This window comes from Macrobrachium rosenbergii, chromosome 12, assembly GCF_040412425.1.
Source record: "Macrobrachium rosenbergii isolate ZJJX-2024 chromosome 12, ASM4041242v1, whole genome shotgun sequence".
NCBI classification, from domain to species: Eukaryota; Metazoa; Arthropoda; class Malacostraca; order Decapoda; family Palaemonidae; genus Macrobrachium; species Macrobrachium rosenbergii.
Window position 1 is genome coordinate 91722183 of NC_089752.1, and position 23618 is coordinate 91745800.

The 23618-nt window shown below is 35.4% G+C and overlaps 1 protein-coding gene across 1 annotated transcript; it reads left to right on the top strand.

Annotated features, from left to right (window-relative positions):
• The first annotated feature begins 11026 nt into the window (after positions 1-11026).
• On the top strand, positions 11027-11781 carry LOC136844141 (uncharacterized). The gene is made up of 2 exons (XM_067113155.1): positions 11027-11371; positions 11536-11781. The coding sequence occupies exons 1-2, from the start codon at positions 11027-11029 to the stop codon at positions 11779-11781; spliced, it is 591 nt and encodes a 196-aa protein (XP_066969256.1).
• The last annotated feature ends 11837 nt before the right edge of the window (positions 11782-23618 follow it).

Below are 23618 nucleotides of genomic sequence, written 5' to 3' on the forward strand. Positions count from 1 at the left end.
GTAAAAGATTAATATTTTGTGTGTGTGTGTGTGTTCTTGCACCTAGGAAATTTTATGATGCAACTAGCCAATAGAGAGTTATGTGCAAGATTACACACGCACAGTATATATATGTATATATATGTATATGTATATGTATATATATATATAGCAACATATATATATTTTGTTGAGTTAGTCAGGTGTTGCAGGAAATATTTGCTAACCGGAGTAGAACTTTCATGTCTTTTACGAGATATGATACTTTTTAGTGTTCGGATAAGATTCTCAGTATTTTTCTGTTGGATAGAGTACTATGAGTGAGTTCAGCCAAGATTGTCTGTGATTAGTGGTGAGTTGACTGTGATTGATGAGATACAAACTTGGAATTAGTTCACATTGCCAGTGTTTACTTTTGCATTAGTAGTTTGTTTGGTTCAGTAACATGAAAACCTTTTTGTTATTAGACCTTTTTCGAGTGATCTTTTGGGAGACTCAGTAGTGACATGGGATGGATTAGAAACCATGTTCATTTTGGGAGATCAATATCAAGGTTCGGGAGTTGATTATAAGACAAATTGTACTTTAGTTAGAGAGGTGTGTGTGTGTGACAGTGAGTGTTTTCAGTTGCAGGTTGTGTCTGTGGGTAGTTGTGAGTTATCATTAGTTCATGGACAGACTCCGACAGAATGTGACTTTAGACAGTTCCTGCGAGATTACATTGAGTCCGCAGTACTCTTTATATGCGCGTTCTGCAAAAGGGTGCAGTTACAATGATGTGCCAGAACAACAAGTCTGACATCATTTGTTCTTCAAAGGATCAAGCTGTTTGATGCTGCATGCCGTGTGATGTCACGGAATTTCTCGTACTTAGCCGTGCTGTATTTCAACAGTTCGAGAAGATAATTATCGTCATACATATGCGAGCATTTAGTAGTGGAAGTACCTACAACCAAGGTGCCAATGACGGTTCCACCGTTGGAAGACATTGACGATTCCGTGATGTTCGAAAGTATCAGAATATAATCTGCCGACAATTTTAATTGTCTTAATAGCTATTTTACTGATAATTCTTGTTGTGGAGTAAGTAAAGCTTATTCGTGTTTGTAGATTTTATGCCAAGGCTCTAAGAACTCAACTAGTGACTTTGAAGTACGTCATGACAGTCCTTAAAGCTGCAGTGCAGTAGACATTGCTAATTGAGCATAGTCCTGTTCTGTTATATTTTATACATATGCTTTTGTTTTGGTTGCCGTTAAGGAGGCGGGGCGGCTCTTATGTAATTGGCCAGGCTCTGTGTTTCAGAAAATCATAGCTGCTACAATTTTTAAGGATTACATATATGCATTTCATAGCTTCAATGGCACAAGATGTGATGAAAGAATTTATAAGTCGGATGGAAGTAGGTCGAGAGACTCGAGGTAAAATCTTTGTGTTCAGCAAATGGTTGATTCCTCAGCAATGTGCCAGTCAGGTGATCTTCGAAGTGTTATGTATATTCGTGAGTACGTGCGTTAATTTTGATCTAGATTACGCCAAAATCTGCCTAAAAAGTGAGTTTGATCGTTCATTAACGTGATAGAACTGCAGTTGTCTAGACGTAGCTTTGGAGAGGATCAGAAGCTTTAAATCGGCAAAGAGATAAGGTAGAGATTTGAAATCTCTGTTTTTATGGGAGAAAATTGGGCTTTGTAATGATTTTGCTGAGATTTTTCTAAATCATTATGAACTTTTGAACTGGTGTGGGAAGTTTATGAATATTCATACCTCTTTTATATTATTATTTTGTCATGTACGTTTACTGCATATCTTGGCTATGCATTTTACACTTTCCATTATTGTATTTTGCCATTCATATGTTTTTAGGAGTTTTCTATCATGTTTGATTCTTCCGACATAGGAAGATGTCTGTGGACAGATAATGTCGGTGGACAAAATATGGACTGGTTGAATAGCATGTAGTAGACTGTTTTTTTGACATGACTAATTGTGATTTGGGGGTATCGTGAGTTTGGATATTTTCAGGCTATTAGCCATAGTGAGACTTCTTTAATCAGAAGTGTTTTGCAGTTCAAATTTGGTCCTCTAACTCGATATTTCATTTATTATCTGTTGCTAATCTTTGTTTGTTAATTCTCATTTCTTGTTGGGTTATTTGAATAATAAACTTATTTTTAGCAGAAACTATTGCGTTTCTTTAAATGGTCCATTTAATTGATTTGGTGAGAATGAGTGCGATTCGGGTGGTGAACTGGAAAACGATGAGAGAGAGAGAGAGAGACGATACGGTGAGAGAGAGAGAGAGAGAGAGAGAGAGAGAGAAAGAGGAGAAAATAGATGTAAGTGTTATCGTGACGGAACAGTTCACCATACTCCGTTTTATGAATAAAGATCGTTTGGAGCAAATTCGTACACACTTCAAAAGGTGTTAATTCTGTCCTCATTACACACACACACATATATATATATATATATATATATATATATATATATATATATATATATATATATATATATATACATACATACATGCATATATATATATATGTTTGTTTTGTGTATATGTGTGTGTTTGTGTGTTTAAAATCACAATAACACGTCATGTATAAATACTAAAACTATAAATATATAAAGACAGGATTTATACCCAGTGTTTCATTCTTCTCTATGGTACATCTTCATGTGTATATATATACATAAATTATTTGCATTTTTATGATGAAGTCAAGTTATATAATAGAAAATGTACACACAGATTATTTTGGAGACCAGGGGTTGATGTCTCCATGGCTGTTCAGTATTTCTGTGGGCAGAGTGATGCAAAAAGTCAGTCTGAAGGACATTACTGTCGATGTAGATGAAAAGTTGGGGAAAAGAAAAAATGAGCTATGAATGGAATATGGAATGTTTGCAGATAATACAATGCCGATGGGAATAGTGACGATGAACTGAAGAAACTTGTTGAAGCGTTTAAAATTGTTTGCAAAAACCCAAAGTTAAGAATAAAAATGAGCAAGAGGGATACATCAGTAAACGTTGATATGGACTGCAGAATAATTGAAGCAGTTAATTTGCATAATTGTTTGGGAGTAAATACGATAGATCTTTATAAGATAAGAGAAGGGTGAGTCACAAACAAGTGAAACAAGACAGGGAGCAGGATGCCTTCAAAAGACTGGGAAGACTTGGAGCATCTAGGGGAGCCAAAGATGAAAATGAATGAAAGGGGAGCGTGGACCTCAAGAGCGAATGAGGAAAAAACAGCTCAAGCTGTTGAGACGAATCGTTTGTATAATTTTTGTGGCGCAAGAAGTTCCGAAATAGTGACGGATGTGGAGAGTCCATAGCTGAAGTGGTAAAAAGATTAGGAGAGAAATGCAGAGGCAGAACTAGAAATTGCTGGCGAGATAAGTAAAAGAGGTGTTAGAAAGAAAGGACCCTCATACCAAAGAATCGCGCAAGTGGGCATTCAAGGCAGAGGTGAATGGCCCAGTGTGTGTGTGTGCAGGTTTGATGTGCTGATGAAGAGCCTTGTGTTAATGTGTCTTGAGGTCTGCAAAAAAAAAGAGATTTCTATTTCCATAAAATTGTAACTGCATTAATAGCTAAATACCTATAGTCCTATGGGATTTTAGTTAATTATATACCAGATAGTTAAATGTATAGAATTACAGATAACTACAAATGTAAAGTGTGTGATAAAATGTTTCCATGGAACTCAACAATTGGAAGGAGATGGGGCTTGAGAGGGGGTGGGGGGTGGTAGAGGAGTGGGCAGTTTTCAGTAATACGTAGTCTGCGTAATGGGCAGGAAGGTTAGTTGCAGTGAAAATGGGATAACATATATATATATATATATATATATATATATATATATATATATATATATATATATATATATATATATATATATATATATATTAAATATTTGATGTAGAAACCAGAGTTCACAAAAATGTCTGGGGTATAGGAACTCTTTGAGTGTCATTTCATTCAGGAATAATTTGATCCCCGGGTCAATCCTGCTAAATACGGCGGAACAGTAATTCATCTGCACTGCTGTGTTTAGTACTAGCCCCTCGGGGATCAAATGTTTCGCCGTGTTTAGTACTAGCCGCTCGGGGATCAAACCATAAGTGCATTTTGATCCCAGAAGGCTTTTAATGCTAAGCTACGGCAGCTAATAATAGATGTTAGAATCACTGTTTCGCCGTGTTTAGTACTAGCCCCTCGGGGATCAAATGCACTTAGGGACATTTGATCCCCGAGGGCTAGTACTAAACACGGCGAAAAACATTTGATCTCCGGGGCTAGTACTAAACACGGCGGAACAGTGCGATCTGGTCTGTTCCATGTGTTTGATCACTGGACCCTCAGGGGATCAGTATTTAGACCGACCAGACTGGGAGTTCCTGAAAATTTCTGAGATTTCGTGAATTCCCTGGTTTTACAGTCTTGCTGTAAAATATGTTGACGCACCGTGAATGAAGTCGGAGGCAAGACGACTTCCCGAAATGGCCGGCGAATCCAGTGGAAAGAAAACATTTCAGCGTTGCTGAAAAAAAAAAATGCTTCATTGTCACAGCATGACTCTTCTCTTAACTAATGCAAATGCTGGTACTGGGGTTTTAACCAAAAAAATCTTAGCAATTTATTTCTTTCTTCCTGAAAATGACTTTATACTTTATTGGCGAATATCTGTGATTTCTGCAGGATATTTTCTTCATCTTTTTTACTAAAACACCGATGTCAGATTCTTAAAGCTATTCCAGTTTTGTAGAAGACAGTGAAAATTCGACCATCAAAGATTTTTACCAGTTTTATTTGACATATTTATTGTATTACCTAAGTCAGTGAACAGATGATCAGATAAATTATGGAGTACTTTTTGTCTTAGTTATAGAGTTGAATTATTCCTACGTTTTACCGTTGTACATAAAAATGCCATAAAATAAAGCAAGATCATTTTTAGAGTATGAAATTTCTTGTGGTAATAACATTTTCTGGTGCATTTGCCACATGCTGTCTACACAATGCTTGCTATTGAGCAACACTTAGTGCCTGATTTGTATTTGATGCTGCACAGCATGTTTTATTCTTTACGCGGTCAGAAGGAATATGTTTGAATATTAAAATGCTAATTCAGACTGTAGCTGTGACAAAATGTAGAGAGGAATTGTTCTTTAAGAACAATGAAAACCTGGTGTGACTTAAACACAGTTTATCAAGAGGTAAAGTTTATTGACAACGCAAACAACGTATCCCTTGGGGTAACGATAACTCCTGGCCAATAGCACTTATTGCGGCGGTAGTTGGGGACTTGGGGCTTGCTGCATTATGTATCTCGTCGATATTGTTCTTTTCATTATCTTCCTGTACTTGGACTGCTACTTTTAGATTTATCAAGCTCTCAAGCTCTGCCACACTATTACTGAAGCTACATAATACAGCCAACTCTACAAAATACTGTATCTCACTTTAAGCAGATTTTCAAACTATTCTTTACTGGTCCAGAAGAATATGTTTGAATATTAAAAAAATATACTAATTCAGACTGTGTGTGACAAATGTGAGGAGAGGAATTATTTCTTTAGAATATTCAAAACCTGAGTGTGAAAAAGCTTAAACACGAAGTTTATCAAAGAAAGGTAAGGATTTATTGACAACACTTAAACAACGATCCCATGAGGTGCTGATAACTCTGGCCATTAGCACTTATTGCAGCAGTAGTTAGGGAGACTTGAGCTTGCTTCCATTGCTCTTATCTCGTCTTGTCACTTGTTCTTTTTCTTGCCTCGCTACACCAACCATGGACTGCTACTTTTGGGATTGCCTCCGGCTCTCACAAGCTCTGCCACACACCATGCACATAGGCACTACATAGCCACGGCCAACTCTACCGGGAAATACTGTATCTCGCACAAGCAGATTTTGTAAAACTTCCAAAAAGAATCCTATTGACGTTCTTCAAACATAAATAAAGCATACAAACATTTCAATAAACCAATTTATTCTCAAAAACAAGCATCTGCACTTAATTAACGTATTTAACTAATGTTCCAGAGCATTACAATGAAACGAAAGATGCAGCCAATATCGAAACTTCATCACAGAAACGGAGCTAAGGGGAACTGCAGCACACAAGTCAATAATGATCAGTCTCTTAGTCTATATGTAACAGAAGGAATAGTGATTATTGAACTGATAACATTTAACCTTGAACACTATGAAAAATAATCACATTCTTTAAAGATGAGAGTAATTAAGACACTTTCTTATGCGTTCAGTACTGACATACTGTTTAGCAAAACACATAGCCTACCCCTTCACTTTACGGGGACACTGTCATCGTCTGAAAGAATGGAACTGGATCACACCGCACAGTGACCACTTGGATATTCCGGTTCGTTGTGGTTAGGCTTCCAATCAACCGTTCATGGGACATTTTCAAACCAGAACAAATCCAGATTGAGGTCTGTTATCAGCAAATATGGCAGGAACCTGACCTATCAGATCTTTGGCTGTATCATTGGGCCAGCTCCATTCCCCTTGACGATGAGCAAAGTTATATAGAAATAGAAGGGTTAAAGTGTGTTTCCACTAGAAGTAAAAACAAATTGTATGAAATATTAGAGGACGTTCCGGTTACTTCTCCGATTTCCCTTTCATAGTTTCATCCCATGTTCTGTTGTTTACCTTCAGTTATCCACTTTTTGTCAGCAGCCTCAAGAGTTTCTACTCTACATCACGAAAAAAAGAAATTTAAATGTCATATAATTCTGTAGCCTTCAAGATAAAGCAACGTTTTCATCTTAACTTGATCAGATACAATTTTCCTTTTTCCGTATTTGCATAAAGGGAGGCATAAAACAAAGAACAATTTAACGAGGACTTCATCGTTTTTCACTTGCTGAAAGTAATCAATTTCTTCTTCATTTTATCACAAGTGACAGGAAACCGCCTTCAGTGATAAAACGCTCTAAATATCAGAAAAGAATACTAATGTATCAAAACAGTGGCACATCAATGTATAATTCGTCAAGTGTCGGAGCAATGGGCTTATCCTTTTAAATGAATAATGAACTTTCAGGACCGCGCCCATTGTAGATAATTCTAAATATCTAATACTCGTGTTGGGCTGATTCACTATGGATATCTGTTGCAAAACCGCTATCGAAAAACACGCAAACGGTGTTTTGAGACCTGCATTATCACTTTATATATAATTATCTATTTGGTTACGAACAGTAACGAAAATTCATGTAAAAATTTGAAGAAACGTGATGAAGAATGTCAAGTTTTGGACTGACAGAAAAGAGATGAAACTAAATGAGAATTAAAAACATGAATTAGCGTCAAAGCAAAGCTTCAAGACAGTAACCCAACCATATGAATAGTTGACATTAGTGCAAATAGTTCGAACATTGGGAAACCTAGGCAACGATGTGTGAAAACGTGGTGATGGGCCCCACCACCTTAAAATACTTCAATACAACTGTGCGATAACAAGATTCGACTGCTGTAACAGTTTCTAAAATGTCTACCGGATGGCTTGGGGAAAAGTTAATGATGAATAATTGATGAAACAATGAGCTGACAAAGTCATGCCACACCCGTCTAAGAGCTTTACGCTCGCTGCTTATTAAATCAAGAACAGATCATAAAAACAGAAATAGAGAGCGGAATGTCTTGGAAACCTCCTTCAGCAATTTACACAAGTGAAAGTCGAACACAAGAACAGAAAGGCCTGGAGGCCTCAAGATTTTATTAAAGTGTTTGACTCTATAAAGCAGAAAACTTTAAGAAGGTAATGGAAGGCTGCAATGGCATAATGTAAGAAGAGGATGCTAAGTGCCATCCTCATCGTTCAAGCTGACGAAGCATTTCCTAGATACCGGTAAGAGCGATCACAGATCACAGACGGCTCTGCCAAGGCTGTCCAATCAATCACACCTCATCTCGTCTTGACCATATGAAAAGATTTCCTTTCTAAGAATGATATTATTTTATCTCTCCCAGCATCTAAATGCTTGTTACTAGCCACAGTGAAAGATCTACAGTAATGGTTTCAGTTTCTTAAGCCTTTGGACTGCCCCTCTTTTTATATTGGCCAATCTAGCAAAGATTTAGATGTACATATTAAGCAACATAGGTATTCAGTCAAAACTGGACAAACATCCAATGCTATATTCATCCATTTAAGTGAAAACTCTCACAGGATAAATTGGACTGAAAGTTCAGTGATTGCCAGACAGAAGGTTTCTGTTAGAAATCTTTTGAGTCTGCTTTATTGTACAGCTTACTTCCAGCTGTAATTTTAGCCTTAGCTGCCTACCATGTATTATTTGGACCTGTATTAGAAAAATGCTCAAGAATGGCTAAGATAAAATCACTGACTTAATTTACAGAGGTGTACCTTATATAAATTTTCTATGTATTCGTATGTTTAATATAATTTTTATTTTGTAAAAATGTTCATCTTAAATTGTTATTGTTACTAACATTTTTAAAGTCAAGCAAATCTATAATCTTTGTAATTATCATGTCTCTGCTTCTGAACTGTGAAGTCCTAATCCTTTGTGAAATATCTTAAATATTTAACCCTGTTTTGGCAGTTCTACTAATTCTTCAATTGTGTATTTGGATTCAGGTACATATCTTTTTCCTTTGTAATCTCCATCTGTCATTTATGTGAGCTTTCTTTGTAAACTTACTTTTACAATTCTTCAGGCTGCTAAGCAAAGGACACAAGTCGAAAGGCCTCGCAGCACTCCAGTGTTTCTCTTTCCTTCATGGATTTTATCTTTATATATATATATATATATATATATGTGTGTGTGTGTGTGTGTGTGTGTGTGTGTTTGTGTGTGTGTGTATGTGTGTGTGTGCATAAAAATATATGATTTAGAACTATTTTCTTGAGCTTTTTCAACGTTACTTAGAAATTATTGTTTCTATTTAATACCTAATCCTGAAATGTCAACACCGAACAAAATACGATACAACTTCCTCAGGCACTGCTACATGTTTCTTTATAGCTTATGATAGGCTTTCTATCGCACCCTTACCTGCTCTCAAGGTCTTTTCGAGTGATGACATTTAAACATGTTCTCCATGGTTTCTAGCTCAGCAATAAATTCCCTGCTTGGTTTCATCAGACACCCTCTTCCTCTGCTTATTGCTCCAGTCCAAGAGGTATCGTCCTCAGACACTTTCAACCCTAAGTTCTGCTACTGTAGAAACTTCTTTGCAATGAAACTCCCTAAATATTCTAGTCCCTCTCCTTCTATAGCAGTTTCTAATATTACCATATTGAAATAACTGAAAAGAGAGAGAGAGAGAGAGAGAGAGAGAGAGAGAGAGAGAGAGAGAGAGAGAGAGATAATAATGGTCTTTAAAACAACATAATGTGGAATTTGAATTTTGAAGGACGGGTGTCGGTTGACCCGCCGAATCAAACTCATTTCTTGGAAGAGTGATCGCAGTCAGGTCGTTCTTTTGGTAACTCTAATTTTCACCGTTCATATACTATACCATATGTACAGTTTTCGAGAGTATGCCAAATAATTGCAATGTGCTTTTCTAGCAAAAAAAAAAAAAAAATCAAATTCTAGGATCCATTTACTTACGCACGCAATTGATGAGTCTTAGTTTGTGCATTCATAGTTCAAGGACATCATATGTTAATTTTTGTTGTTGTAACTAGCTTTTGTTGTTATGTTTAGCAATTTGGGCAGTAGGCAGTATTTATTAATCCATATTATATTTATGTGATTATTTATATATTTATTTATTTATACACTTCACTCAATATATCATGGTAAGTCACTTTACTTTTATAACAAGTTTATGTCAGCAAAATTTACATTATTACGAATACGAAGTTGTAACGGTCCCACAAAAAAAAAAAAAAAAATACATCACTAGTTATAAACAAGAGTTTTTGATGTGCTGTTCACATAACAATAATAATAATATTGGTAAATATCTTGGTAACCGTTAATTTCGACGGAAATACCATAGAAGAAAAGTCTTACAATCGTCTGAAATACCGAGTGCAAACAACAAAACTACTGAGTTTCTCTTCTGACCGAAGCTATAAATTTACCATTAATTTATCTATTTATTTACTTATTTATTTATTTATTTTTTTATTTATTCACTGTACCTGTCTTTGCCACAGTCAAGACACAGACATGGTGAAGCACCAAAAGCTTAGTGGAGCGTAAGGGAGGAAGAGAAGAAAATTACAAGAAGAAGCAAGAAAATCAAGCGAAATCATGAAAGCATTTCTCCAGGAGGGTGCTGGGCCATCAATAGTAAATGAGTCAGAAAGTCAAGTAAGCAACAGTTCCTTTGATGTTCCCATAGGAGATGGACCCTTGCAAACCGCATCCAGCCATTTAAGTGAATCTGACCTCGAAGAAGAGCTTGACAGTGACCAGGAGCTCACATCAGAGCAAGAACATGCCAGAAAAGATTTGCCACTAAAAGAGGCAACAAGTGACGACCATGCACTGGTACATAGCAAGATCCCAGCAAATTTGAGCAATGCTTCAATACCAGATGTAATTCAACATCATGACATTGGTTACTTGGAATTTGACTTGAAAACCAGAAAAGCTATCGTGCCAGATGCCTTGAGAACTGAGACTGTATCAAAAGGGTCAAGTATTTTCCAGATCAATGGTGGTCCATTTGCAATGAAAAATAAACGGAGTATGAACAGTTGCTGGTTTAAGCGCAAGCTTGGGATTGGAGATTAAGGAGGGGAAGTTCCTCGTTCATGTCTGGTATGCTCACCTACAAAAAATGCTGCTTTCTGTTGCTGTTGTGTTCTCTTTTCTCAGACTGAATGCCGTCAATCGTCCTTAGAAGTAGAACATGGTTTTAGTAAGTGGAAAGCTCCAGGGAAATTGAAACAGCATGAAAACACTAAATGGCACCGTCAGTCCTTCACAATTTGGAAAGAAGCTGCTAGAGTTTTAGTCACAAATACAGGTGTCAATAAAACACTGCAAACCCAAATAGAGAAAGAGAAAGAGCGATGGCGGCAAATTCTTTGTTGGATCTTATATTGTATCAGAACTTAGCTTTTCGGGGTCATAATGAGAAGATACGTGACGCTGACAACAGAAACATTGGTAATTTCCTTGGCCTGGTGAAACTAATTGCTGAATTCGACCCAATAATGAGGAATCACTTGGATTATGGAGAACAGAACGCTGGATCTGTGTCATATTTGTCTCCTTTAGTACAGAATGAATTTATACAACTCTTAGCATCAACTGCAAGGAACAAATTATTTGTTGATATCTGTCAAGCAAAGTGCTATGGGCTTTTATTTGATTCTACCCCCGACAGTGCCCATAGAGAGCAGATGTCCGAAACCGTGAGATATGTTGATATAAACTTTAAGACAAAAACACAGTAATTGTAAAAGGGACATTTCTTGGTTTCATTGAAGTCAAACAAAAAGATGCAGCAAGCATACTTGAAGTAATATGTAATCAGCTAGAAAAGGACAATATGCCACTAAAGCATTGTCGGTCACAGTGTTACGACAACGCTGCAGTCATGGCAAGGCACAAATCTGGTGTGCAGCAGAGGATCATTGAAAAGAACAGTAAAGCTGTATTTGTCAACTGTGACAACCACTCACTTAATCTAGCCGGTATTCATGCAGCCAGTGAAGAATCAGTTACAGTAACCTTTTTTGACACATTAGATGCACTGTACAATTTCTTCTCACGCCCAACAATGCGATGGGACAAGCTGAGGAAAGCTATGCCAATCAACTAAAATCTGAATCTGAAACCCGATGGAGTGCAAGAGAAGAGGCAGTTAAACCAATTTGTCACCACTTTGATGACTTGGTTATTCTACTGGAAGAAATGTCTACTGATCTGAAAGAAAATGTAGATACAAGAAGTGAAGCCAGTCAGCTGTTGCACGGGATTCTTACCTTTCATTTCCTTGCAATACTTTTCTTTTGGAATCTTATATTATCAAAAATAGACCGCATTCAAAAGAGACTTCAAGACCATCAAATAAACTTCCACAATGCTGCCAAAGACTTAAAGGCACTTGAAATGTATTTCAATGAAAACAGAGAAGCAATCTGTAATGAGTCGCTCAGTGCAGCATTAGAACTGTGATAATTATGATGTTATGGTAGAGCTGAGGACCAGAATAAAGAAGAGGATGCCAGGAGAAACAGCTACTGATGTCGGCCTCAGTGCAAAACAAGAGATCATGCGTCTAATGAAAGGCACAATAGATAGACTGCATACTGAAGTGAAACAACGTAGCACAAGACTTGAAGATCTAGACTACAAGTTTGGGTTTCTGCTAGGTGTAGAACAAGTTCTTAAAAAAGGTAAAAGTTCAGGATTACTGGATGACGAGAGAATGAAGGAAAACTGTTTACATGTTGGCGAATTCTACAGTAGTGATTTGGATGGTAATGAACTTTATGAGGAAATCTTAAGACTGCGGAATGCTCTTGGCAAGTAGAACGGATGTTCAGATTTCCACTCCAGAGAAGCTCATCCAATTCATTATACAATATGGTGATGAAAACGTTTTCCCCAACTTGAGAGTAGCAATCCAACTTATGCTCCCAGTAGCAATTTCAACTGCAAGCTGTGAACGTTCGTTCAGTAAACTGAAATTGATTATGGCTTATCTCAGAAAAAGTTAAGTATATCGTAATTTAACCAGACCACTGAACTGATTAACAGCTCTCCTAGGGCTGGCCCGAAGGATTAGATTTATTTTATGTGGCTAAGAATCAAATGGTTACCTAGCAACGGGACCTACAGCTTATTGTGGAATCTGAACCACATTATGACGAGAAATGAATTTCTATCACCAGAAATAAATTCCTCTAATTCTTCATTTGCCAGTCGGAGAGTCGAACGCTGGGGCGGCTTGTCTCAGAGCCTCAATGGGACAGGATAGACTTAACGCCCTAGCATTTCTTAGTACTGAAAGTGAAGAGGTAGAACTCATTAACTTTGATGATGTTATTGATAATTTTGCTTCAGCAAAGTCTCGCAGGGTCCAAATATAATTGCCTTCAACTTTTATTTTTTCTAACCTCTTTACAATCAATGTTGCATTTTAAATGTTAAATCTAAGCAGTTTCAGATGCTGACAAATTAGTTTTCATTTTTTTTATTCAGTTTTAATGAAAGTTCTTTGACTGGTAAGGGCTATTACAGAATGACCAGTCAAATCATTACTCTAAATAACAAGTTTGCAACACTGTAAAGCTTAAGTGCATTTAAAAATTATCTCTGAAACTGTTTTTATCAATGCTAATTTACACATTTTTTTAGTTCAGAACTTCAGGGTTATGTATTGCTTTTTTATTTAATTTTATTTTTATATTTTTTTTTTGCAAATAATAAATCCTTATTTCATTTATTTTTATGAAGAACAGTGTTGGTAAAATATCTGTATCTCCCTCAATAATGTTGATATCACTAAACTCCATGACTTTAACTAACGAGTTTGCATCACTGTGAAGCTTGAGTGCATTTAAAAATTGGATCTAAAACTGTTTTTATCAATGCTAATTTACACAGTTTTTCAGTTCAGAACTACAGGATTATGTATTGCTTTTTGAGTGTTTTTTTTCAAATACATCCTTATTTCTTTTTTTTTTTTTGCAGAATACTGCTGGCAAAACATTTGCATCTCCCTCAATAATGTTGGTAACACTAAACTCCATGATTATACCTTCTGATAATAAATAACGTTAACTTATACTAGTAAACTCAATATACCTTCTGGCATTAAAAAATGATAGCTTGTTCTTCCTCAAGTTGTCAACTGGATCATTGTGGTACAGATCCAGAATCCTTAAGATTTATTCCATGACAAAGGGCGCCATTTTCTGTGCTTGCCCTTGGCGCTATATAGTAACCCTAGTTACACCTCTGGGGAGGAGGATTAGATATAAGCTATATCTTTTGTATCCCAGTTTGCAGAGTCAATTAGAACAGGAAGGCTTTGCATAAGATAAACATCTTCCGAAGATGAGACGTTACACTCCTTCAATTCAAGTCTTGGCAAGTTCATACAATACCTCAGAGAAATGGGTACAGGAGGATAGGGGCGTCATTTAGGGGAGGCTGGGGGGCAACTACCCCCCAAGATTCAAGATGACCCCCCCTCACCCCACCAAGCCCCAAGAAGTAACAGCAGCTGGTTTTCCATTATTCTTACCGAAATTCAAATGTGTCATCACATTACGTTATATCATTCTATCTATCTATCTATTTTATGTGTTTCAAAAAGCACATAAAACAGCTCAAAAAAAAAAAAAGGTGATTAGGCTCGCTTCGCACGCCGAACCGCCTTTGCCCCCATTCAAAAATCTGAAATGACGCCCCTGAGGAGGAATTATCAGGAAAACAGGTAACTTGCACTATGATGTGAATATTTGTGGAAAGATTGTAAAACGTCATGCTCATCAGTTGCAATCATTAAATAGAAGTCATATAGAAGGACAAGATTCAAATATGTCAAAGTTAATTACGTCAAATATACAAACTGCTCACCAAGACATTCAACCACCAACTGTAAACGGAGAAGAGAACTGATTAGAAGAAAGCCTCCTCAAAGATTAGGTTTGTCAGTGTTGAGGAACAGTTCTCCACTTAGGCTACAAGCATTTGGGGGAGAAATTGTTATGGATATTTGTTAGTTACAAGGCAAGGGAGAGATGTCATACGTATGGGAAGAAACGTATTGTATATTTGGTAGTTACAAGGCAAACAGGAGGAGATTATCATGTATGTGTGGTATGTAAGCGCAAGATACATAACTCTGCCGTGCAAGATATGTTATGCAACTAGCGAGGGAAATTTTCATTTAGTGAACGTGTTCAGATTGTACGTATTGCACAGTACTGTAATGTATATGTAGTACAATGTTATTCTCACGTTTAGTAACGAATCATATTTGAACTACCTCATAGACTATGATTCCGTAAGTTCTACCTCATTTAGAAGGATATGGTTCCTCATTAAGTTAAGCATACCTTAGTTTTACCAGACCACTGAGCTGATTAACAGCTCTCCTAGGGCTGGCCCGAAGGATTAGACTTATTTTACGTGGCTAAGAACCAATTCGTTACTTAGCAACGGGACCTACAGCTTATTGTGGAATCCGAACCACATTATAGCGAGAAATGAATTTCTATCACCCGAAACAAATTCCCAGAAATAAATTCCTCTAATTCTTCATTAGCCGTCCGGAGACTCGAACTCGGGCCTAGCGAGTGCTAGCCCACAACTCTACCGACTCTTCCAACGAGGAACTGTAGTTCCTTATTGAAAACTTAGCTTCGATGCTCGTATATTTTGTATTGTATCATTTATACTGTATTTTGCATCTCTCTCCTTGTCACTCAAACACGATGTACTCCGCCCAACAAACAAGAGCTGAAGGTTGCGTTTACATCACCCTACATCCTGAATATACGAAGACGAGCAAGGTATAGAATAATAGATACTAACAACTGATCGTCTCTCTTCGCATGTAAATAATATAATACCAAATGGCACGCCGTGACATACAACTGAATAAATATAATAATAATAATAATATCTTTCATGGCATTCAAACACAAAAATCTTCTGTATTCGACTCTTTGCAGCTACTGGTTATCAGAACAGTCTGTAAACACTATACACCGTCTTCATTTCAAATAATGGTTATTAAATTGTCTGAAATAAATGCATATATGGGCAACATTAAAAAAAAAACAGAACATTGAAAGTTATGATTATTCATAATAGGCCTATAAATATTAATAGCGATGTAATATATAATGTTCTATGCTTAGAAACTATGCTGTTTTAACCAATACTCTGGCAGTAGATAGCCTTTACCTTCAGGCTTAAGCCATAGAACTGCCTGAGCCAAGACCTTCCTGGTTACCTACATTAATTACCTGTACAAAACGGCGGAATTTTAACACAAGGCATAGAAGACCTGATCGGTATTAACGCGGTATGTATCGACCTAGTCACCTGCTCCGAGATGCTAGTACTAAACATGGCGGAAGCTCCTTGGGACGCAGTGTTTAGTACTAGCCCCTGGGATCAAAGTATTATGATACATCCATTTGTATATTGTGTGGTCGACAAATTATATTAATAAACGAGATCTTCGTGCCGTCTACTTTATTTAGCAAGAGTTTACCCTGGACCTGACAAAGGTAGATAAATACCGGGTTAATACCGACTTAACTGAGGTCTTCAAGATTAGACCTCACAGGTTACGAACGTCAGGTATAAATTCGATTCATCTGTTTCAAGTTCATTGTGAGTCAGACAGTGTCACTAAGATGAAGTATTCGAACTAATCAAGGTTTCTGTTTTTTTTTTTCGTGGCCAGGTATAAGCATTGTAGTCTTAAAGGGGGAACTCTCCTGACTTCTACAAACACACGTTCACGTGCACACACACACACATATATATATATATATATATATATATATATATATATATATATATATATATATATATATATATATATATATATATATATATATATATATATATATATATATATATATATATATATATATATATATATATATATATATATATATATATATATATATATATATATATATATATATATATATATATATATATATATAGTTATATATATATTTTATATGTGTACATAAATGATACTGTTTTAAGTTTGGAAAATGAAGCAATATATGTTGGTAGATAGAGCAAAATAAATTCTCAGTACAATATGTAAAAGAATTTAGTAAACAAAATTTTTTCATTTCCCGTTTTAATTTGTATAATATGTCAACTTTTAACTCCACGCCAAGTCTGGTATTGACATAAATAAGTCTCTATTTTCAACTTTACAGTCAACCGAATTTTTGTTATATATATATATATATATATATATATATATATATATATATATATATATATATATATATATATATATATATATGTTCTCATGAATTTTGGCTTTAAAAAGTCTGGTGACATTACGATGTTAAATTCTAAAACAAATCACGATAGGAAGTTCGACCATTAAAGGCTGGCTGGATTTCCATAAAAACCTTTCCAATTGCTTTCCAGTTGAATCATGATAACTGGATTAATATAATGTATACAAGGATTTTCTAAATCTATAGCTATTTTCATCATGATAACAAAATCAATAATATATACTTTCATTCAGTTGTATGTGTTCTTAATTTTAAACTCCACTGCTGATGTGTTTATTCAAGTTCTTTATTTTCATGGTATTAAAATCAATAAATACATTTTAATGCACTGGTTTGTGTTCTTAATCTTGCACAACATTGCTTAATCTAAAATGTCTCTAATGCATTAAAGTTTCTGTACAGCGTATAATGCTGTACGAAACTTCAGCTACGGCCCATGAAACTCAGCCACGGTCCCGTATTGCTGGTATCTATAGCGGTGCCAGAAGCACGATGCTAGCTAAGTTTAACCTTAAATAAAATACAAACTACTGAGGCTAGAGGGCTGCCATTTGGTATGTTTAATGTTTGCAGGGTGGATGATCAACATAACAATTTACAGCCCTCTAGCCTCGGTAGTTTTTAAGATCAGAGGGCGGACAGAAAAAGTGCAGATGGACAGGCAAAGCATCTCAAGAGTTTTCTTTACAGAAAACTACAAGCGTGCTGACAGCAGGTTAAGTGAGTGAGAATATTAAAATGTTGAAAGTTTACTGCTCTGCTCATATGCATCATGCTATCGGGTTCAAAGGTTACTACTGAAGCTGTAAAATGAATAAGCTAAGACATTATATATATATATATATATATATATATATATATATATATATATATATATATATATATATATATATAATATATATATATATATATATATATATATATATATATATATATATATATATATATATATATATATATATATATATATACTGTATATATATACATATATATATATATATATATATATATATATATATATATATATATATATATATATATATATATATATATATATATAGTATATAATTATTTATGCCTTCAGTTTACTCAGTTTTCTACTGCCCTGGTAACCTTGGATCCGACAGCATGATTCAGAATTCAAATTCAAATTTTCGGAGAACAATACCGAACACAGGGCTCACTAAGGAGATAAAGAATACTGAGGAATAATGATAAAATAGAAGATGTTACAGTAATAAAAAAAAGGATGAATAATAACAAAATATAGAAATAGAGATACAAGGGATGTGTGTTTGTTGAGAGAGAGAGAGAGAGAGAGAGAGAGAGAGAGAGAGAGAGAGAGAGAGAGAGAGAGAGAGAGAGATAAACGTGACCTTTATGAAGACTAAACTATCTATTACTCTTGTAAACTTTTGTCACATAGTTTTCTGACAAAGTTTAAAGCCAAATCCAAACTTTCTCTGAGAGTTGCCTAAGTGTTTGAAAGTTAAATAAATAAAACTGGAATTACTGAAATCTAACTTTTCCCAGTCGACGTTAAATCGTGAAGGAAAGAGAACTTACATAAAACATAGAAAACTTATCATGATTATATATATTAACAATGACACCGCTTGAATCTAAAATAATGGTTACCGTTCTTGGAGGTTAATTTCAAAATACACACACACACTTCTTGCAGCTGCCACTTCTTATAGTTAACCAGTAACTTCAGCATAAGAACGTAGTGATAATATAACAGAAAAACATTTTTATCCGTGATTATTTTATTAAGAAGAGATGAAAACCAAGCTATAAATAAAATATCATTTACCAATAAAAATAATTTTATAAGATATTTGTTTGGTTTTCAACAAAAGAGAGAGGAACTGATTTAATATTATAAAAAAAAACGTTAATTATGATAGAATTAACATCACGCAAAACTGACTTATAATAAATCACCACCAGAGTTAATGACTAAGTAATCACACACTTGGATATCATTAAAAATGAGGTCAGAGGAAGTTTTAGTCGCCAAATCACTACCGAATGGTTATCTGATCCGGTAGCGAAGTGCCTCTCACTGTATGTGTACTGTACTCTGAAAATATATTTATGACTGGACATTAATCTTTTCATCCGCATTTCTTGCCTAGTATACAGTAGTACAACAATAACATATATATAAATGTATATATACATACAATATATATATATATATATATATATATATATATATATATATATATATATATATATATATATATATATATATATATATATATATATATATATATATATATATATATATATATATATATATATATATATATATATATATATATATATTATATATATATATATGACACTTTTTATCACACTGTGATTTATACACATTCATGAAGCTACAAATATTGTTTAATATCAAATTCACGCTACCTTGGGAATATCCCCGATGGGAATGATCATATCCATTTATCACTTATAAAATTCCCATTCAGTGATCATTTTCCCATCGATGGATATTCCCAATGGTAAATGAATTTGATATTAAACAACATTTATAGTTTCATGAATATATATATATATATATATATATATATATATATATATATATATATATACTGTATATGTGTAATAGATGTATCATGTATATATGTGCCACATAGACTTTGAAACGTATTGAGCAATTTCAATCAGACTTGGCATGCATATGACTTACCATCTGGAAAAGAATACTGCAGAGGTAAGACATCACTGGCACCAAGAGGGGAGGGGCTGGGTTGTGGGAAGGGGTGAAATGTAAAATAACCCAAAACGACAGATATTTGTGTCTAATCCGTAGTTTTCAGAGATTGCTGAGAAGAATAATGACACTCCCAATACCCTTTAAGTCCAAATTCAGCCTGATAGGATGGGGGTGAGAAGGGATGGGCAAAATTGACATGTAAAAATAACCTAAACTGACAGATAATAGTGTCTAATCCATAGTTTTTGAGGTCCCTGAGATGAACAGTGACACTCCCAATGCCCTTTGAGTCCAAGTTCAGCTCCGATAGGAAGGGGGGATGATAATGGATGGGTAGGGGATGACATAAAATAACCAAAAACGATATATGTTAAGTGTCTAATTTACAGTTTTTGAGGTCACTGAGATGAATAGTGACACTTCTGATGCCCTTTTAGTCCAAGTTCAGCCCCGATAGAAATGGGAGCGAGAAGGGGTGAAAAATAAAATGTAAAAAATGACAGATATCAGAGTCTAATCCATAGTTTTCAAGGTCGTTGGGGTGAACAGAGACACTCCCAATGCCCTTTAAGTCCAAGTTCAGCCCCAATAGGGATGGAGGGTGAGAAGTGTTGAAATATATGTCAAAAATGCTGGGCAATGTAACTCAAGCAACTATCTTAACAGGAGAGAGAGGGTGGTTATCGGTTGTCATTCAGGGTTTTCCAGGCAGTGCAAAAATGTCATATATATATATATATATATATATATATATACATCTGGAAGAGAGAAGAAATATATATATATATATACACAAGATCTGGAAGCAGAGATGAATGACGCAAGAGTGGAAGGCGTAATAAGGGTAAGTCTGAGATCGCTTGTGGAAGTTATTGATGAGGACTGAAGGAGGGCAGTTAAGAGACGGAGGTCAAAGAATTGCAGGCGAGTCTTCTGTGTACCTGTCTGAAGCGGCTACTTTTGAGGAAGCTTTTTGCACAAGGGGTTCATTCACAATTGAACACTTTAAATATGAATGCGGCAGTAATTGTTGTCTCTTATTTTCTCTCGAGCCACCGCCTACTCAATAGTGGGTAACGGATTAAATCTGAAAACATTGACACAGATGTAAGTGCATGTAAATTGTATTTGAACCTTCGGCATGCGATCTTTCGTAAAGATCTGCTCGCTAGGAAATCAGCCTTTACATTATCAAACATTTTCTATTATTTGCGTTATATCGTGCGAGTGAATGTAAGCAGTTCGTTGGATACATAAGCATTCATTTTTATTTGAACTCAGCTCACTTTTTGCTAATGGATGAGCTTCCTTGTTGCCAATATTATTCAGTTACGGTTTTTTCATCTTGTAACGCCAACAGATTCAGTCAGCAGGAAATCTGAAAACACTGTTGTATTCACTGATGTCGATAAGTTGGAAGTTTATCGACAGTAATGTCTGCGATGCCTGGACGCGCCTGAGGAGAGGGTGGTAAAGCAACCCCATGACCTCCAGTCTGAAGGCAGCCAACTACAACCGACCAACTACCAGGTACATTGAAAAAGGCATAAGGCTCAACTGAGTCATTAAAAACGTACTAAGTGAGGAAATTTTGCATCACTGAAACAAATTTTTAATAATTATTGTAACAAACTTGTCTTTGCGTACCTTTTAAAAGAGGAAGATACTTTTTGATCAAGAATGATCAAGAATGAAATGTCTAGAAATTCATGAAGCATGAGATTGTAGAGCATGAATTAAGATTCTCTCTCTCTCTCTCTCTCTCTCTCTCTCTCTCTCTCTCTCTCTCTCTCTCTCTCTGCTTATCGACTGTATAAGTATTACTAAGTATTACCGCTGTAATTTTCAGTTTCGCTCAACTTTGAGTGTCATGGACGAAAATGCACCATACTATAGTCAGTGTCATCTGTTCTGTCCTCAAAATTTGTAGCTTATAAACATTTTGTTATGGCAACACTGCTGATGACACTGGTTGCTGATTGGCTTAATTCCATCTTATTCGAATGTACAGTACACAAATAGACTTTGAATTCCTCCTGAAACACTTTGTAAATCGATAAGACACGAGATTATATATATAAAAATGCAAAGATAACTAATAATACATAAATCTTTTCGAGCTGCTACAGATATACAAGGCAATAATGATATAAAATCTAAGCACCAATAAGAAAGACAAGTGAACGTATACGAACTGCTGGAGAAGGGGCTGGAAATGCTCTAACCTGGCTATTGGATCCAGAGCTTCAGCTGAAGCTCACCGCTATGGTAGCACTTCTTCATTGGCGGGGTGGGCAGAGCTCGGCTAGCACTCTGTTGGCCCAGCGTTCGACTCTCCGACTGGCCAGTGAAGAATAAGAAGAATTTATTTCTGGTGATTGAAATTCAATTCTCGTCATAATGTGGTACGGATTCCACAATAAGCTGTAGGTCCCGATGCTAGGTAACCAGTTGGGTGGAACCTAAGTGGACATTCATCTAACATGCGCTCTTCCAGCGAGCACATGAAGATGTTGGCAAAAGTAGGGTATGTGCTCGCTGGAAGAGCGCATGTTAGATGAATGTCCATTAGGTTCCACCCACTCTTCTATGGTAGGTATATTGATGACACCTTCGCCTTATTTAAGAAGGACTGTGATATTGACTTGTTTTAGCGTATGTTAATACTAAACATAATAACATTAAGTTTACCGTAGAAAAAGAGGTGAATAATCAGTTGCCTTTCCTAGACGTTCTTGTTACTAGGGATAATGGATTTTTAATACTTCTGTTTTTAGAAAGAAGACTTTTACTGGTTTAGGATCCAATTACTATAGTTCTTGTTTTTATGATTTTAAACTGAACTCTATTTTTACTCTCCTCCACAGGGCGTTTTTTTATTACATCAAACTGGCAATCCTTCAGTCAAGAAATTGGCTTCCTTTCTGAATATTTTATGAATAACTGCTTCCCTACAGAACTTGTTTTTAAAAAGCTCCGTATGTTCCTTAACAAACAATTCATGAATATCGCCAAACCTTGTACAGTGCCAAAATTAGCTTTTATGCCAAATTTCCATTTTTACATGATGATTCTTTTCGACAAAGGTTCGCACAAATTGTTCATAAACATTATGGTGCCATGAATCTACAATTAATCCCTAAAAATCTACTAACGATTGGTTCCTTTTTTAGATACAAAGATCGATTAAACCCTCTTTTGACCTCTAACGAGGTATATAAGTATACTTGCCCTAAGTGTAACTCTGGGACATATATCGGATCCACGAGGAGGTTACGGAGGGTTAGAATCGACTCTCATCGGGGATTAAGTTTTCGGACTGGCTGTAGGCTCTCCAATCCCGAGCATTCAAGCATAAGAAATCATTCGAAAATTTGTAAAACATATATTGATAGAAACGATTTCTGTATCATAGGCCAAACAACTAATGCATGCAAACTGCCTATACTGGAATCATTATTTATTAAACAACTAGTTCCCCAGTTAAATACCCAGACCTCCTCCACTCAGCCGTACCTGAGTTAACTTTTTTTTTATGCATTCTGTCTTCTGCCTTCTAGGTAAAAGGTTGGTTAGCGGTCTTTGATTTTGCTTTTATGTCTTTTTTCGTTTTTTTATCTTGTATTCTAACTGTGAAGTATTTTATGAATTTTATTGATTTTTAGAACAATTTTTAAAGTAATTTTATTCATTAATTAACAGACTCCCTGATGATGTAATAAAGCTTTTATTATGAAACGTTGGAAATACAGAATTACGTTGAGATGAGTACGTTTCCATGGTCCACCTTTGCGCTAATGTGTGTCTATATATAATTTATATATATATATATATATATATATATATATATATATATATATATATATATATATATATATATATATATATATATATATATATATATAT

Coding starts and splice junctions, on each gene's coding strand:
- LOC136844141 (XM_067113155.1), top strand. CDS start 11,027: ATGGCGGCAAATTCTTTGTTGGATCTTATATTGTATCAGAACTTAGCT. Junction 11,372..11,535: donor GAGAGCAGATGTCCGAAACC/GTGAGATATGTT, acceptor TGTCGGTCACAG/TGTTACGACAACGCTGCAGT.